This window comes from Rhipicephalus microplus, chromosome 3 (assembly GCF_043290135.1).
Source record: "Rhipicephalus microplus isolate Deutch F79 chromosome 3, USDA_Rmic, whole genome shotgun sequence".
NCBI classification, from domain to species: Eukaryota; Metazoa; Arthropoda; class Arachnida; order Ixodida; family Ixodidae; genus Rhipicephalus; species Rhipicephalus microplus.
Genome location: NC_134702.1, coordinates 29,892,901 through 29,910,301, shown reverse-complemented (window position 1 = coordinate 29,910,301; position 17,401 = coordinate 29,892,901). Strand labels below are relative to the sequence as shown.

The 17,401-nt window shown below is 48.7% G+C and overlaps 1 protein-coding gene across 2 annotated transcripts in view; it reads right to left on the bottom strand.

The window, feature by feature from the left end:
* Eph (Eph receptor tyrosine kinase) overlaps positions 1–11,970 on the bottom strand; it is a 352,202-nt gene extending 340,232 nt beyond the window's left edge. For both annotated transcript variants that reach the window (XM_075889164.1, XM_075889169.1), the window contains exon 1: positions 11,883–11,970. In XM_075889164.1, the coding sequence (XP_075745279.1) occupies positions 11,883–11,970 (88 nt within the window). The remainder of the gene's footprint in view (positions 1–11,882) is intronic.
* Between the last annotated feature and the right edge of the window lie 5,431 nt (positions 11,971–17,401).

The following is a 17,401-nucleotide window of genomic DNA, read 5'->3' as shown; positions in this document are numbered from 1 at the left end:
AGCGACCAGTCGAGCGCAAAACGGAGGCGACGCTTGGTAGGAAGGGGGGAGTCTCTGTTAATACCATCTCCGTTGATCGGAGATATAAGTTACATCAGTGGTTCATAAAAGAAGAGATGAAAGAAAGGAGGTCGCGACGTTCTCCCCATTCGAAACGAACGTGTGTATTGTGTGACCATTGCAACGAGTGGGTCATCCATCATGAGTGGGACCGGCTGAATCGAATGTGTCCAGAAGATTGCGCGCTAACCCGCGCTTTTCATGTTCCTTTCGAAAACGTTTGCCGTAATAAACTGGCCGTTACGTCGGCTGTCCGTAATCGCGTGGTTGTTAGTTCGAGCAACTGTAAACAGGATGTAAAAAGAAACAAAAAAACATGTCCCTTCGCCAATTTTGTCACCATATCAACGTAGCAGCTCTTGTACCGCGCATGTAAGGTCTACAAACAGGTCACAATTGAGCGACTACCATTTAGCTAACTGGTAAACGATGACCCTCATGAAACAAACGAAACGCCACAGTGGCAGGCGCTCGGTTTGTCGAAAAACTCGCTGGTAAATTGTATTTGCGAAAGTGCTTTCCAAACTTCACGAGAAATTGTAGTACGAAGAGGGGGCCAGCGAAATGCAGAACATTACGTAGCAGTATTGTTACCTTACAGCGCTCTCACGCTGATTGACTACTAGTCACTATATACGGAGGCTAACATAACCGGCATCGTAGAGCCCCGCCGCGGTGGTCTAGTGGCTAAGGCACTCGGCTGCTGACCCGCAAGTCGTGGGTTCGATTCCCGGCTGCGGCGGCTGCATTTCCGATGGAGGCGGAAATGTTGTAGGCCCGTGTACTCAGATTTGGGTGCACGTTAAAGAACCCCAGGTGGTCGAAATTTCCGGAGCCCTCCACTACGGCGTCTCTCATAATCATCAGTGGTTTTGGGACGTTAAACCCCACATATGAATAAAATCAATCAACCGGCATCGTAGAAGCTACGAGTGACCTTGCGATGGTGAAAATTGAGTCGTAACGTTGCGAAGCGTATATGACAGATGGATGCATCGGTGCTAACTCCGCAAAACAAACGTGACGACACCCAGCTAGCTTTGAAGCACTGTCGAGAGACTGAGGGCGACGATTCGCGAGTTAGAAGCTGAATGCGGTTGCCTCACTTTATCCCAAAGGTGCGCTGCGGTGAGAACAGCTTTCGGAGAGGCGATTTTCGCGCGTGGGCGGCAGGTAAGGCCGCGCTGAGCCCGTGAAAGAGACGCCCAACGCGAACCGGACGCGCCGCGGTCAACGCAAACAAGACGACGGCGAACAATACCGGGACGTGCGAGAAGACTGTTCCTTCTTTTGTCGGGCACACGGAAAGGCAGAGGCAAGGTCCGAGTGGAGGAGCCGCGCGTGCGGATCGACCGAGGAGGCCCGCGAGCCGAGGACAAGGGGAACAAGCTAGGCGTGACCTGAACGGGCCACGACTGGCCGCAGGATGGGCCAGCGGCGGCGAGAGCAACAAGGTGAACCGAGCCTTGGCAGCAGCGCCTTGATCGCCCAGCTTCAGCACGTGCAGCGAGGGACGCAGGAAGAAGCAGCAGCCGCTGCCACGAGCGCAGAGAGAGGCTCAGAGGAAGAGCACGCTGGAATTAAAAAAAAACAGGGCCGAGCGCTCGCCAAAAACAACATCCACACCCTACCACAGCACAAACACACACACACACGGTCGGAAAAGACGTCCATATCGATAACGCGAGAGTCGATACGAAATTACTATAATCAGCCACGGCCGGCGAAATCTGCGCCCGTTCAATGATGAACCAGTCGACGGGCCGCGCAGCGCAGGCAACACAGCGGGCCGCCGGCTCGTTCGTTCTTCCGTCGTTGCAAGCATGGCTCGTGTAGTACGTCCATGCCGACCGGCTAGGCAAGGCCGAGGACCGCCAGGCGAGGGGGTGCGCAGACGGAACGGCAGAGTTGTTGCCGTCAAGGAAGGAGGGGGGTCGACTGTTTGGAATGCAGTTCGCAAGGAGCCACCCTCCTCCTCCCTTCATCGCAAAGACGGCAGTGCTGCAGTGTGTGGTGGCGTGTGTGCGTTGTATTACGCGAGGCGCAGCACCACAATCGCCGGCGGCATGAGAGGAGCGCGGCGGCGGACGTTAATTGCGCTGACCATTGTTAGTTTTCGGCCCGAGACGGCCCCTCCTGCGGGCGTCTTCGCGCGGAGCGCCATTTATAACGTCTCGGAGGAGGCTCCTTCGTTCATTCCCCGCTCCCACAGGCGAACGAGCATGTCGGTGCGTCGCCAGCAAGAACGCGGCGGCCACACGCACTCCAGCGGACGCCGAAAAAGACGAGACGCCTAGGGGCGGAGAGAACATGCGAAGACACTCCGTTCCACGAAGCTCACTATCGCAGGCAGCGAGGCAACGTGACCGGTACAGTGAGCAGGGGATCAAACGAGCGTCGCGTTTCGGAGGCAAGCACACGCAGTAATTCTAAATGAACCAACTGAACCAGTCGTTTAGCCACGTGCCGACATGCAAACACCACCTTGAGACGAGGAGTCGGAGAGCCAAGAAAGCAGGCAATTAGCGTTTTAACTCCCCTAAGCTGCCCTCTGCCGTTCGGGTAGTGTCGTTCGGGGGCCGGAAAAACCGATATTGCCAGGACCAAAGAATCTGAGATCAGAAGGCGTTTCAGAACCTTCCACCAGGGCACATGCGATGTGGCATAGTGAAAAAGGTCGCATTGGAGGCATGCCTAACACTCGGCACGACTACCATCCACTTGTTACCAAAACGGAGTACTCACACATACTTACACGCAAACAAGGCCGCACCCAACATATTCGCGTGCGCTAACTCATCCTAGACAGTGATCTTTCAGCGCGTCACTCTCCCGGATCCTCCTCTGCGGTGGCCGGATTCACCGAAGCTCACCGAATCACTTGCTATACGGCACGTTCAGGCCGGCGCGAACGATAAGATGAGACGCGAAGCAGTCCTGGTGAAGCGCGCCCAAACAAACTCGCTCTTTAATCACACCCTACATTCAGTATTATACGTACAATGCAAGGACGGGTTTCCTGCTTGCATGAACTGCGGTGGCTTCCCGGATAACGCTCACGTTATGTGGACTGGTCCGGGCGGTCCTGTAGCCATAGGCGAGAACCTCAAGCACATAAATACAAGCCTAAGACAAGCGACCCCGGAGAAGTGGCTGGCGGACTCCTCCCCGGACATCATAAAGGCACTGCTCGTACATAGAAACATAGAAGGCTGTCTGATGGCTAGGCCTTGTTTTTTTTTTTAGTTTTATTGTTAAGTGAACCAGAACTGGGGTTCGTTTATTCTTAATTAGGTTGTTCTCTCCCTCTCTCTCAGCTGCGAAACAGCCTACAGCTTCGTAGCAACGATTTAACACCTGGTATAGAAGTTGCGAATCAGTTGTCGCCGCAGTAAGACAGTAGAAAGCTTTGGAATATCGCACGCAAAACTTGCGGGCGTCGCGGGCGTACCGTTAGCGTTCGCGACTCAACGGGCGCCCGCCAAAGGTTAGTGTACGACGCACGCGCTACGAAAACGCCATTCGCTGTTCTAAAGCTCTCTAGTAAGAGGAATGACCAATGGCTGGGATGAAGACATTCATACTCTGGACCCGCAGCTAAACATGCTAGATATGTAGCTGAGCTATGACGGGACGGAAGAGGAACGAAGAAGGAGAGAGAGAGATAAAGGAGAAAGAGATACACGTGACAGGGGGAATAACCCTGTCAAAGATCTCAAGAGCACGTTGCTTACGAATGTTGAAGACTGTACGTATTAGCTAACGCTTCATCAGACATAGCACCCGGTAACAAGGTCAGCGCGCGAATGACCGTAAACAACCCAATACGTGATAGCTTGACAAGGTGATTACATGCACAGTTCATTGTACATCGCGCTAGATGCGCGTGACACGCTCTGAATGATGCAACAGAAAGTGCTGACGTACACGCAGTGATCTTTGTAATGCTCAGTTCATGCTTAGCGAACTTGTTGCTGAAACCCCTCGAAGCCTTCCTTTGATTTGCCAATATTTACGACGTCCATAGGCGCGCTTCCCTGTCGGCGTATTCATTTCACGGGCTCTTGCGGGGTTCGCCGCAAAAAGGTTCGTTGCTGGTTCCGTTTCGCTGTGTTTGGCAGCCCCTTTCGTCGTTTCCGTTCTATCATAGCGTACAAACGACTACACACGCAGGCGGGCGAAGGAGTATGTCATGCATGCAACAAACCTATTCCGATTCGGATAACGTCAACAAACCCTCCCCAGTCTGTGGCTTCACGTCAACAGGAGCTTTTTCGCGCCGGAACCGGCGGAGAAAAAAAGATAACGCCGGCGTAAGACAAGCCGAACTCGCGTTTCCACGTTGGATGCGCGCGAAGGAAAGGGTGGCTTGGAGATTTCGTCTCTCAGTATCGTCATCACGTTCGGCAAGAAAAACCACGAAGCGGGAAACAACGAAAAAACATCCGTGACTGAGCAAAAAAAAAAAGGTGGACAACGCCGGGAGAAGGGGGCAAGAACGATTCCTCCGAGAAAGGCAAGCTATGTGGGTACGAAAGGGAGTCGTGTAAACAAACGAAACCCGCACGGAGCGCTCCGTGGAAAAAAAGGCAAACTGCGCGAAGCTGCGGCGGACATGCCAAGACAATGTGCCGCCGCGCCGAGAAGACGAAAGCCAGAGCGTATACACGTATACAGCACTCACTACACGCACAACTCGCGTCTTGCGCACAGAACGGAACGCGAAGTGAAAGGAACGATAGAAAGGAAGAACATCTCCTTGATTTAGACGTGCAGCAGCAGCCTTGTTCGAGCTTTAAGAGCGAACGATCGAGAGAGGAAAAGAAGATAGAGAGACGACGCTGCATTCAAAACGCCGGGCTGGCCTCGCTGATCGCCGGCCAGAGAGAACAATTCATCGGGGCGCGCGCTTCAGTTGCGAAAGCGGAGCGAACTATTTTCTTCGCCAAGCATTTCCTACCGAGGCAGCAGCTCTCGGCGGATAGGAAGTGAACGAAAGAGAGCGATTGAGAGAGCGCGCGAAAAACAAAACAAAAATAAGAGCAAAGCATCCCAGACGCACGAACCGACTGTACGAATCCCGCCCATCGAAACTAAATCACTCAAAGTTGCCCTCCCATCACCACTTATCACCCGGCGCGAAGGGGTAAACACGGACGCCCGCTCGGGGTCTACTCACCCTCTCCTTTTCGAGGGTGAGAGCAGACGAAGAAAAGAAAGAAAGAAGGCGAGCAGCGCGCCGCAGACCTTCGGAACAGGGCGCCAGTGAGTGAGTGACCTCTGAGGGCGGCCGCCGGGGCCAAAGCGTCTTGCCGCAGTTATGCTCTCCATGTTGGCACAGGCAGACTTCTTTCTTTCTTTTTTTTTCCACCCGCGGTGCCTACCAATCACGAGCACTCTTCTGGAGAAAGCTAAAGAAGCTGTACGCGGGGATAACGCGACGAAGCTTCGACTGCGACGTTCGTTGGCACTGGCGGCATTCCTCGGGCCGATAACGCCAGCCAAGTGAGGGAAGCGCGCGCACACACACACGCAACGGAGCAAAGTCGCGACTAAATCATAAGCCACCACCAGTCGGCTGAAGCGCCGATGGTGCATGCTGTGGATGGGAGGCTTCTTTGAGAAAGCAAGCGTGTGCTATGCCGTTTCCGCAGTGCTTGAGTCTCATATCAGGAAACCAGTGCACAACCTCGACGACGAACGCTAAGTAAAAGGAACGACCCATCTACATGAGAAAAGGAACAAAATATTAAGAACCAGAGTAGCGAGAAAAGCTCATAGCTATCTCAAGTCGCCTCAATTACGTCTCGGTGACGCTACGGCCGTGTATGCGCTTGTTTTCGTTTCCTCGCAGCCTGTCGAACGAGTGGATCGTTAAAGAAAGAAAAAGAGGCAGAAAAGCGGTCCTTTCACGAAAAGAGATAACGCACTGACAGGACCGGCGACAGCTAGCCAGTCTCGCATTACCTGACTGTTTGGGCTATCGAAGCACAAAGTCAACAGACAGGGGGAAGGCGGGTGGGTTCCTATACTAAAGGATCCCAAGAACGGTTGCACTGCAAATAGTGGAATCGCAAACTGTCATCTCTGTAGGAACATTGCGGGCTATACGAATTGTGACACTGGCGGTTTTTGTTTTTCTGTTTGTTTTTTCCTTTTATGGATGGGTGTAAAACGCACGTGGATCAGGGTAGGAAAGCCAGAAAGAAGCCAAAGTCGAGATTTCAAGCGCATTCTGTGGAGCAGCTCGCTCCATTCTTGCAGGAGAGGGCCTTGTTAAAAGCAACGATAGCGTGGCACTTATGAGAACAGAAAACAAAGTTTCAGCGCCATTTTTACGTATTTATGACCTTTACTATCTTATATTTCGCGGATGAAGCTATATATAACGTCACAGAGTCAGTCAATATGGGCCTGTGTATATGAATGCGCCACGTAAGATTGCTGGTACGGTATTGGCGGTTTGAGCAAATATAGAGAATATACAGTAGAGAAAATAACATTTATAATGCAGTTGCCAATCTTGCGGTCAAAGTGACATGACCTGCAGAGTGCGCTGAAATTTAGGCAATGTCGCCTGAGGTAGACGCACAAGCGGAGGGCGTAGGAAAGATAACGATGTTTGCTTTCTTCCTCTATAGCGTTCTGAGCAAAGATTTCGTCAGGACCTTCAACACCACCCACCAAACCGGCACTCGCTGGATTGCGCCTGCATGCGATCAGGCTAAAGAGTAACGCACAATGGAGGGATGCTACGACAGGCGGTAAGAAGGAAGAACCAACGGCGCCATCCCGTTAAGATGAAGGCGATTGGTCAAACTGGAAGTTCGCACTAGAAACAGAGCGGCCTAATGCAGTCAAACGGGAGCGGAAATACATCACCCACATCTTTGAGTACGCACATCAGTTCCGAAGAAATCCGCAAGGTGGAGACGGTTTCCACGAAGTCGAAGAGAGATTTTGTCACTCGATATCGGAGAGTAGCGCAAAGCTGCGAAGGAAACCACACACGCCCGCGTTTGAGAGAAATGGGTGATCCTTCGCTGTTGAAAAATTTGTCCTGGCCTGACGAATCGAACCAGACGCCAACGCTGTCTTGCTGTTGATTTTGCTTTACGCGTAGACATAAGACATAAGTAGACATAAGAAACTAGAATGCATGGGAACACATTGCAGTATTAAAGGGACATTTAAGCGAAAACTATATTGTATTATTGGTGAATTACTCTTTCACAATTACAAGATGATCATTATTGACGCAAGAAGACACGCAAGTACAGTGGCTAACGCAGGGTAGCGACACCACGTTGAAATTCCCGCACCATGCACTGTGAAGTAATGCATAGATTTCGACGGCGTCAACTATGAGGCCGAGGCCGCTTCTAATCGGTAAAAAAAAAATGAATTAGAAAGACCGCCACGCTGGCCATGCACTTTACATAATTAGTTTCAGTAAATTTCTATGAGCCAATTTAGCCAAATTCGACAAGCACATTGCAAAATACGTGACATCACGCGCGGAGATTTCGGCGCGGAATTTAAAAAATGGTACATTGACATTAATTTTGACATCTATTAATATACTTCTGATGTTGAAATCAACGACACTAGAGTTCTCAGAGAACACGTGATTAATTCTATTCGGAGCTGTTGTTTTCCTTTAGCATCCCGTTGAGGGTAACAAAAATTCATGCCATAACCTCTGCAGCAGAAGTTGCGTGCATCTTGATGCACGCTTTTAACAGCTGACGCGGCTGTGCTCTGAGCGCGTTTACGCGCTCGTCATTCTGTTTAAGTGTCCGTAAAGGTGGTATTAATGCTACATTTTCTGCCCCCCCGTCTTAGCTGTCAACGTGAAAAAACCGCGAACCTTGTTAGTGAACGCGCAGCTTTTTGCAGCTGCCATGTATGCGGTTAAACACATCATCAATTTCCGCAATTTAGACTGAAAAAAAATATTGATCGAGTTTCCAAATGTACTAACCCGAATATGTGCACAAAATATTGGGGGACTTTTAAGCCTCATCAATGAAGAGTCGAACGCGATATTCTGTTCCTGGTGCGTACTTGAAACAGTGTATGAAACATTTTCGAATTCGCTGCGCACCCATTAGCGGCCTGGAGAGTGCAGTAACGTGTGTGCCTTTATAGTAGTGGGTGACTCGTTTTAAGACTATCAAGTCATTCTGATAATCTCAAGTTCTGGTGCCCGATGGCAAAGTACGCTTGTACCACGCATTATTACGGCAATGTTTCATGTTCAATTGTGAAGCATGTATACAGGATGCGTGTGTTAGTAAAGCATGAAAGTTACTTTCACTGCAGAGGAAGTTATTGTATTAACGTACATCGACACCGGAATTCATGCGAAACAAGCTGCATAATGCTACTGCATTAAAATTGCATAGCGTGTATCTGTAATCGTTACCGATCGGGAAAGGTGGATTTAAACCTGGACATACCGAATTAACGGGATTTTCGAACTGACGGTAAAATAACACGTAGATTCAGCGCGACATGTACAAAAAAAAAGCTTATGGATAACCGTACTATTATCGAGTTATGAGCATGCTCATTGAATAGTGAAATGATAATGTTAATCTTGGATAGGTAATCGAAACAGCCCCACGACTCCTTAGTTCGGAAATACAGCTTTTTCTAGTTATTGTTGGCGTCATTCAATTCGGAAAACTGTAGGATTATAAAAAAAAAAGTGAAGTCTTCGTGTATCATTGAAGATGCAGAAACACGCACGTCGGAGCGAGGAGAGCGCTAACGTAACTATCCAAAATTAAATGACCACGTCATTCACACTACCGAAAGCACCCAGATATCTCTCAAAAAGAATAATCACCTCTACAGAGGTATAGGCAAATTTATGCGAGTTTTTTCATTAACAAATAAGGCGCAGAAAAAAAAAATGTCAGGGCAGTGCACGGATGCTAAATTTACCACGTTACATAATCGAGTCAGAAACTGATAAATGTGCTCGTTTATTTAAAACGCCCACGTTTCAATTACAAGTGTCGCGAATTTCATCTAGATCACACAAAAGGCAAATACGCATATGGATGAACTGCGACGCCAGAAAGGTACCGGAGCTTCGACGAAAATAACTTTTGCTGCAGATAGTACTGCACTGCTGCGAACAATATGGCGTGTTTTGCGGAAGGTTTTGCCATCCTACAGTAGCAGGTCTTTAATTACGTCGCAACGTATTGAAACATGCTCTGAGAGTACCTTTATAAGCAGGCTAAGAGCTGGCATCACCTACAGCTGATTGTCTCTTCTTGTTTACCTTTCTGCTGCTAATGACCACGACCTTCCTTTAATTCTTGTTCAAGACGGGGAAATGTGTGATCTTAAACTTTGTAGGCAACTTTGTGGTTAACCGCCACGACATTTTTGTCTTTACTTTTGCTTAGTTGGTTTTACGGAAACCTGTTGTCATTGCTACATCGCTCTGCCGGTCTCTCTAAAAGATTATCTGTCGGTATTTACTTCAGAAACGCCTGCACCCAAATTAAGTGATTAGAATTACCTACTAACTATAACAACGAACTACAAGTTTGTACTACCGAGCGTTGTAACACATACCGCATCGCAGGCAACGCGGCAGTTAACTTCCAATACTAGGCGATGTTATCAAATTGGAGCATGCCTACTGAGTAGGATTCATATTACCGATGATATTCGTCTCAGGTCTTTAATCTAGTTACGCACTAGCAGCTTCCTTAAAGACAGTCTTGCGGCTAGCCGTGTTCACGTGTTGAGAGCGATATCCGGCTGTTTCTTCCTGCGAAACTACCTCGCTCCACATCTGTTCACGGAGGGGGGGGGGGGGGGGGGGGTCCTTGGTGGTCCGCGACGAATGGCGCGCGTTCGAACCACACGTTACCTCGTAAAGGCTCTTTCTGACGCCACTTCTTCCAGGAAAAACATGCCGGATAGTACGCACTCTTACGTCGTTGCAGCCTCCGATTCTTCAAGCTCCCATACATTTGCTGTGTTTCGGTAAGTACTCGACGACAACCCGAGAATGCAGCGCATGTTCCTTCTACAAAACTGCCGAACGTTCCGATTCATGGAGTTACAGCTCTGCTAAAAACGAATTCCTTGACCACAAGTAAATAAAAGCTAGTCGTTATTACGCGAAGCGCCGTCAATGAGAACGAGCAAACATAAATACCCGGCTTTGCAAGGAGGCAGTTAAAGTTGTAAGCGAAAACATTGTTTGGAGCAACGTTCTTAATTCCACAAAGTTCACCAGAATGTTGAAATGTTCTCCGAACACACGTGAATTGAAAGATGGGAGCTGTTACTGTTACAGTAAAACTAACTGCCTTAAATACGCAAGAGCATTCGACGTCGCATTCGTAATGCACAAGGCTGCGTAGGTGGGCTCGTTGGTTAATGAAAATTGTGGCAGAACAACGCGAAAAACGGGACAGTGGACACAGTTATGCCCTGTGGGTTCACTGCTCCGTTATTTCCGCTGTTCTACCACTATGCCCTATCTGTAATTTTTAAGTTATCACCAACCATAACATAGAGCATTCATAATCATGCAAAGACGTGTAAAATGAAAGTAAGACTCACCTTAACATTTCAGAACGATTCACGTCATCGGAGCCGACAAAAAAAAAATCACTTCCAATCCCGAGAGATCGTCTCTCGAATTTTCTCCGAAAATCCGATCGTGGCGCGGAGGTGGGTGCATCGAGGTTGACTCTCTGTTGGTGGTACCACAATCCTCAGGTCGTCGACGATGATGTCCCCCCAAGAAAACGTCGAAGAAACACACCAATCGCGAAAATCACCAAGCACAATAGCCGGCACGGCAGCCCGTCGTCTTGCGTCGGTCCAATGTCGTGCGGGAAAGCCCACCGCAACGGAAGGGCACGGACGAACCAGTCGAAAGTTGCCTTGCTTGCCGCCACACCATCACAAAACACAGCTTGACCGCAGAAACGCAACACACAGCTCTGGTTTGCCGAACGTGGGCCATGTCGACTGTGCCCCTATCTCACACGCGTTTCACTTTAATTAAAAGAGTCAAATCACGTGTCAACCAATTATTCATATTTGCAAACGGGAAATGTTGACATGCAGCAACCCAACGATTTCGAATAAGTCTAATACCCTTTGAACGAATTTGTCAATCAGTGATCCATTCGGATTTTTTTCTTTAACGAACGCACAGACAACCTTGCGCCTTCGACACGTTCTGACAAGCTGAGACGTGAAACCCCGCCGCTCAAACATTTGAATTAGCACGAGTGCTGCACACACACACTATGTGCACTACATTACACAAGCTGCTTATAGTCGTAATCTCACTTGGCGCGAGATGAGCCAGCGTCAACTCATGCAAACAACTCCAGTTTCGAGCACCTGAAGGATCCGGCCTACGTTCGGCCTAAACGTTACGCAATAGCAGCTGCAGGCACCCCGCGAAGAGGCATCGCACATCGCCGGAACGAACCGCTGGGAAAACAAAACAGCAACGAGCTCGCGAGGGGAACCAGCGGCGAAGTTCCCAAACCGGCTGCCGGCAGGAAGGGCGGCCGAGGGCATCGTCGGTCGACGAGCGCCCGTGAACACCAGCACGCCGGACCTTGCATGCTACCACGCCGCCGGAGACCTTTCCCGTACACGAGCCGCGTTTCTCCGGTCAAGCATCATCGGCTGCTCCCCCGATTCCGCGCGCGAGCAGGGTGAAAACAATGCACCTCCTCAAGTCGTACTGCCGAAGAGCGTCCTCGCAAAGATCCAGGGTTTCGGGAAGGGACGACAAAACCAGCGCGCACGACGATCCTTACCTTGGTTTCCTTCGCAGCGCACCAGAACCGGCAACACCACAGCCAAATAGCAGACAAATTTCCAACGCTCCCTCCGATCCGACGCCATGACTGCATCTGACAGCTTGGGAAGGCAGGAGAACGCTGCTCGCCAGGAAACCGGAGCGAGAGACCGCCCCTTTCGCTTGCCTGCGTCACGTCCGGTCGCGTTCGCCATTGGCCGAACGCAAAAATAAGAGAGAGAGCACGCGTTTTTTGAGAGGAGGAAAGAGAAACCGCGCGGAAAAAGAATAAGACGGCGAAAAAGAAGCGGGCGAGTAGTGTGTTCGCCGCGTTGAAAAATCGCGGCCGATTTTGTGGGGGCTGTTGGGAACCAGCGGGGGCCTCTGCTGGCTTCACTAGGCAGATCGGCGCAGATAGACGGACGGCGGCGAACGGGCACGCGGAGGCTAGAGACTCCGGAGAAAACGCCGCGGACCCTTCCCGTTCGTTGTTTATGGAGGGACGTCAAATTTGGAGACCCGAGAGGCCCCTCTTCGGGCGAAGAACAGGTTATCGTAGCGGGACGGCGCACATGAAATGGATACGGCTCGTAATCAAACATTTCGCTCATTTCGTTTGCTCCGCATCGCCGAGTGTTTGTTTTTGCGTCGGCGCTTTAAGCTTAGAACGAAATTCTCGTGGTCGCTCGAGGAATACCTTATGGTGCATGTTGCGCGGTTTTCCAATTGGTGAGTAAAACGTTTATTAATGTTGTTCGCTAACAAAATTTCTGAGAGCAACGATGGCAGGTATCTGGTATGGTAGATTAACGACTATGTAGCGGCCGCCGAGCAGTGCATCAGCGCTTCTGATGCTGAAAGCAACAACAGCATTCCGGTAGAAGCGCACCCAAGAACTCATACGCGCTATCAATTCTGCTGATCGAAATGTACTTGCCTGAACAGCGCTGGTTTTTGATGAACTTGGAATTAACGGTACCGATGTTTGAGGGCACAACCATTTTTTTTTTTTTGTATAAGGCTTGCAGTGAAAATCCAGCTTCCGACAGTACCCTACTCAAGAATATATATTAAAACACATTTGCCTGTTCACTCCCTACCCAACTAATAAGTTAGTTTTTTTTTTTTCATATAGACATCATCACATATCGGCGGAATAAACGCGTAGCTCGCTCATATTCTTTTTTTTTTTTCCTCGGACTCGCTCGGACTCACGCTCACAATATATGTCAACTCAATTCACTCAGAGTGAATACCTGCGTCTGACTGAATTTGTATGAGTCAACCCATGAGTGAGTTGGCCGAGCTGTGGTCATGACAAAGGATATGACATAGTGTATTGGTGAAATTAGCATTGATATCTTTGCGTTTAGCTTTCCAATAACAAACTGACACCACTTTAGCCTTTAGTGCGCGATCACCAGTTGCCCTAGTATTCGTCAAATATCTTTAAATAAAGATTGGCCGCCGCGGTGGTCTAGTGGCTACTGTACTCGGCTACTGACCCGCAGATCGCGGGATCAAATCCCGGCTACGGCGGCTGCAGCTTTTCCAATGGAGGCAAAAATGTTGCAGGCCCGTGTGCTCAGATATGGCTGCACTTTAAAGAACTCCAGGTGGTCGAAATTTTCGGAGCCCTCCACTACGGCGTCTGTCATAATCATATGGTGGTTTTGGGACGTTAAACCCCACATACCAAATAAAGATTGGCGCTCCGCCCTCGAGTGACGGCAAACGGAACGAGATAGCAGATAGAATAACAATGGCGGTCTACATTTTAACAGCGAAATCGTTTAGCAAATCGTTCCTCGTTCACCCCGTATCAAAAGACTGTCATCAACGGGTACTCGCCGCGGAAACTCGTGTGGTATATCGAAAAACTGTCATCCTCATAGATGGGTATCTGCAACAGGAAGTGAGTGAAGCCCGCTACCCGCAGTTGATCCAATAAAAATGAAGAAAGCAACAGCTAACTCGACAAATGGCTGCGAATCGATGGTGGAAATCAGTGTGAAGCAGTCTGTCGAATCAATGCACTCGTGAGTGAGTGTGTGTCTCTTGCGTTGGAGGTTAACAAAAGAAATTTAAAACGTTATGGACCGCGAAACGAGCGATATATAGAACACTAGGCACGACGCTAATTGAAACAGGGGTGTGAAATAGAGAGCAATAATTGAGGTAGCCAATGTTGTATAAGGTAAGTTAAGATTGATAAAAGCATTTGGGCAGGCCCTTTACAACGCGCATTGCAGATAAGCCGCTGGTATAACTATATATAGAATGGCGCATACATTTCTTTTCCCGCCACGGTGGTCTAGTGGCTAAGGTACTCGGCTGCTGACCCGCAGGTCGCGGGATCGAATCCCGGCTGTCGCGGCTGCATTTCCGATGGAGGCGGAAATGTTGTAGGCCCATGTGCTCAGATTTGGGTGCACGTTAAAGAACCCCAGGTGGTCGAAATTTCCGGAGCCCTACACTACGGCGTCTCTCATAATCATATATTGGTTTTGGGACGTTAAACTCCACAAATCAATCAATCAATGGCGCATACATCTTAAGGGAAACGCAGTGTGCTGCCCCCGACTAATTGTGGAGGTATACCTTCGCGATCAGATCTGACGAAACTTGGAAATTCGGAGACATCAGATGGGGTTATCTGACGCATGACAGATAACAGATAGAAAACGCTAAGAGACTCGCAATTGGAGCTGAGCTGCTGAGGACGTTAAAGATGGCGACTATATGAAAGCGGTGATCTCAAAATGGCAGCCAGAAACCTGACCATCAAAACTCGATCGTTTATAGAACAATAGTAAAAACCACGGATTATACTGAAATCCGGAGTGATTAGTAATGCTCACCGCGGCGAAGCGCAATGAGTTTGCAACATTTGACAGTGGGCTGTCAGCCTGTTTATTGTATAGCGACGCTGAGCTCCAACCACGAGATTGGCGACAAAAAAAAAAAAAATGTTTGTTCATAACGACCGGGGCGAGTCTTGAAACCATTGAATGAGAATGAAACAAATGACTCAAGATCGACAAAGAGACAGAACCCGAGAGATAAGAAGAAAGTGACGAGGACTGGACAGCCGCAAAAAAAAAAGAAAAGAAAGTGCCGAACGTGCAGTCGACTGGTTTAAGACCTCAGATTGTCATCGAGGTGCGGAGCGGTAGGCCTGTCGTATATATAGTGTTACACCTGGGCCGGTGCGCATAAAAGACAAAATTTTGGCCGGAAACTTTTTTGGAACGGCCTGCAGTTTCGGCATCTCTCCCATCTCGAAGTGACGTGCCGGCGTTTAGTTGTGGCTCGGGGACACGCCGGACAAAACCCCGTTTTTATTTATTTTTGTCCCCCAAGAAACGTCCGAATCGAGGAGTGTTTGTAGAGCGAAAGAAAGATTGCTTCAAAAATGAGATGCTGGCATTGAAGGCGGTGTCGTGTCCACAGAGCTGCGGGCGAGATCAGAGTATATATCCACCGTCCTCGCCACCAAAGAAGAAGTGATGGTTTGCGAGATAGTACGACGCAGACGCTTGTGCGTGGAGTCGAAGTGAAGAAAAATGTACGCGTTTGAATAAGAAGACGAAACGAAGTTTCCGCGAACGCGGCTCTGCTTTTTTTTTTTTTTTCTCCGGCATTCGTGTCGCGCGGCGGAGTGATGGATAGCCGTTGTCCTTGAGGTCTGTCTCGCGCTATCTCCGTCCTCGAACAAGGCAGCCTAACGATCTGATAAGACGGCGAGGCCAACGCGTGTGGTTGTATCACCGTGGTTAGCAGTTTATCAAATTCTACAGGTTCGCTCTTCGAGCCCATCTATACGTGTTTTTTTTTCTTCCTTCTTTATTATTTTCCATTATTTTTTGTAGTTATAATGAGCAAGGTACAGAAGGATTAGCGTTATCTTGCCGGAGCTAGTGAAGGTGTATTAGCGCATTGTCACCTCAATTTTTTTTTTGTATCGCTGTTACCGTTGTTTCCTGTAACTGTTGCATCGCTAGAAGTCTGCGCGTATATTTTTCTCCGTTTGTTTGGCTACACTAGACGCACCGGCAGGACGAAAATCCGTCAACGTTTTCGTTACCTCAAAATAGAGGTACACTGTCATTAATGTTAGTGCGTGTTAAAATGCAAGGTGACGAAAATATTGCTCAGCATATATGTCATGCAGTATCTCGAATGAAGAGAGTCCGATCAGTACCACCAGCTTTGATAAGTACTTTCGTGCAATATATTGAGTATTTTCGATGGTGCCGGGCTTAGTGAAGAGCTCAGAACGCAGTAACAGCGGCACTGGCCAAGTGTATATATCCATGTAACTAAGCGAAATGACGTAGCTACTTAACAGCGAATCAAAGGTGCACTGATGTATGGTTATAGAGTATAAACAGATGAGCATGTCGAAGAAATTGCTGGCCTTCACCACTGTATTTTATTAATTAAGCTAGTCTATTACTGCAACTCAGCGGTATTATACACTCAGAAATAGCAAAACTGTATTTCACACGGAGGACGATCGATGTGAGCCAGCTAAGAGTGGTCTCGCAGTCTTCATTTTTCAACTGATTCGATTAAATTTCGAGGACAGTCGCTTCAAGGCTTTTACAAGCTGAGGATTCTCGAGACATACGCTGCAACGTATAGATCTCAAGGCAGCAGAGCGAAGCTCGAATATTCCTCCGCTTGACTGTACACTTCGCGGCAAGTCCACGAGCATGCCGAGGAAGGGTTTCTCTTCTATTAGCTTTATATTTGTTAGCAGTCAGCAGTTCCTCCTGTCTCGCCTATTTGTCTGTGTCGATACAACGTGCTGAAGTTTTGTACGGTTTCGTCACATCACCCTAGACACACACATCATCTTTACATGTGCCTTGTGCAGCACTATATACCGACAGACATTTGATCGCTTTACAGCCCTGTAAAAAGGCATGCGCTGCCCTTCTTTACCTCTCTGTTACGCGGTGAGCACGTCGAGGTATTACCGCTCACTTGGACACTTCTATAGCACATAAGTATGTTGTTCACTTTCAAGCTTTGCAACTTCTGTACCGATGTAGTAACAAATAACGCTTAATTTAGATAGATATGTAGGGTTTAACGTCACAAAACCACCATATATGATTATGAGAGACGCCGTAGTGGAGGGCTCTGGAAATTTCGACCACCTGGGTTTCTTTAACGTGCACCCGAGTCTGAGCACACGGGCCTACACCATTTCCGCCCACCATCGGAAATGCAGAATAACTTTTAATTTATCTTACGGCACGTTGATATTATGGGTTTGGTCTGTCGACTGCTCATACGACCACGTTGTATCGAATCGCTTTACAATCTAACGAAAAACAAGAGTGTGGCTTCTTTTTCTCTTTTTTTAGTTCTGTTTTACTGCAATATGACTCGTTAAAGAGAGACGTTAACTTCCTTTAGGGTCGACGACTCCCCGAAGGGAGCATAATGGTCTACAAGCAGAGTTCACGTGACTCTTTAAATATATGTACGTGGAAAGTCAGCTATAGGACTTATCACTTACATGAC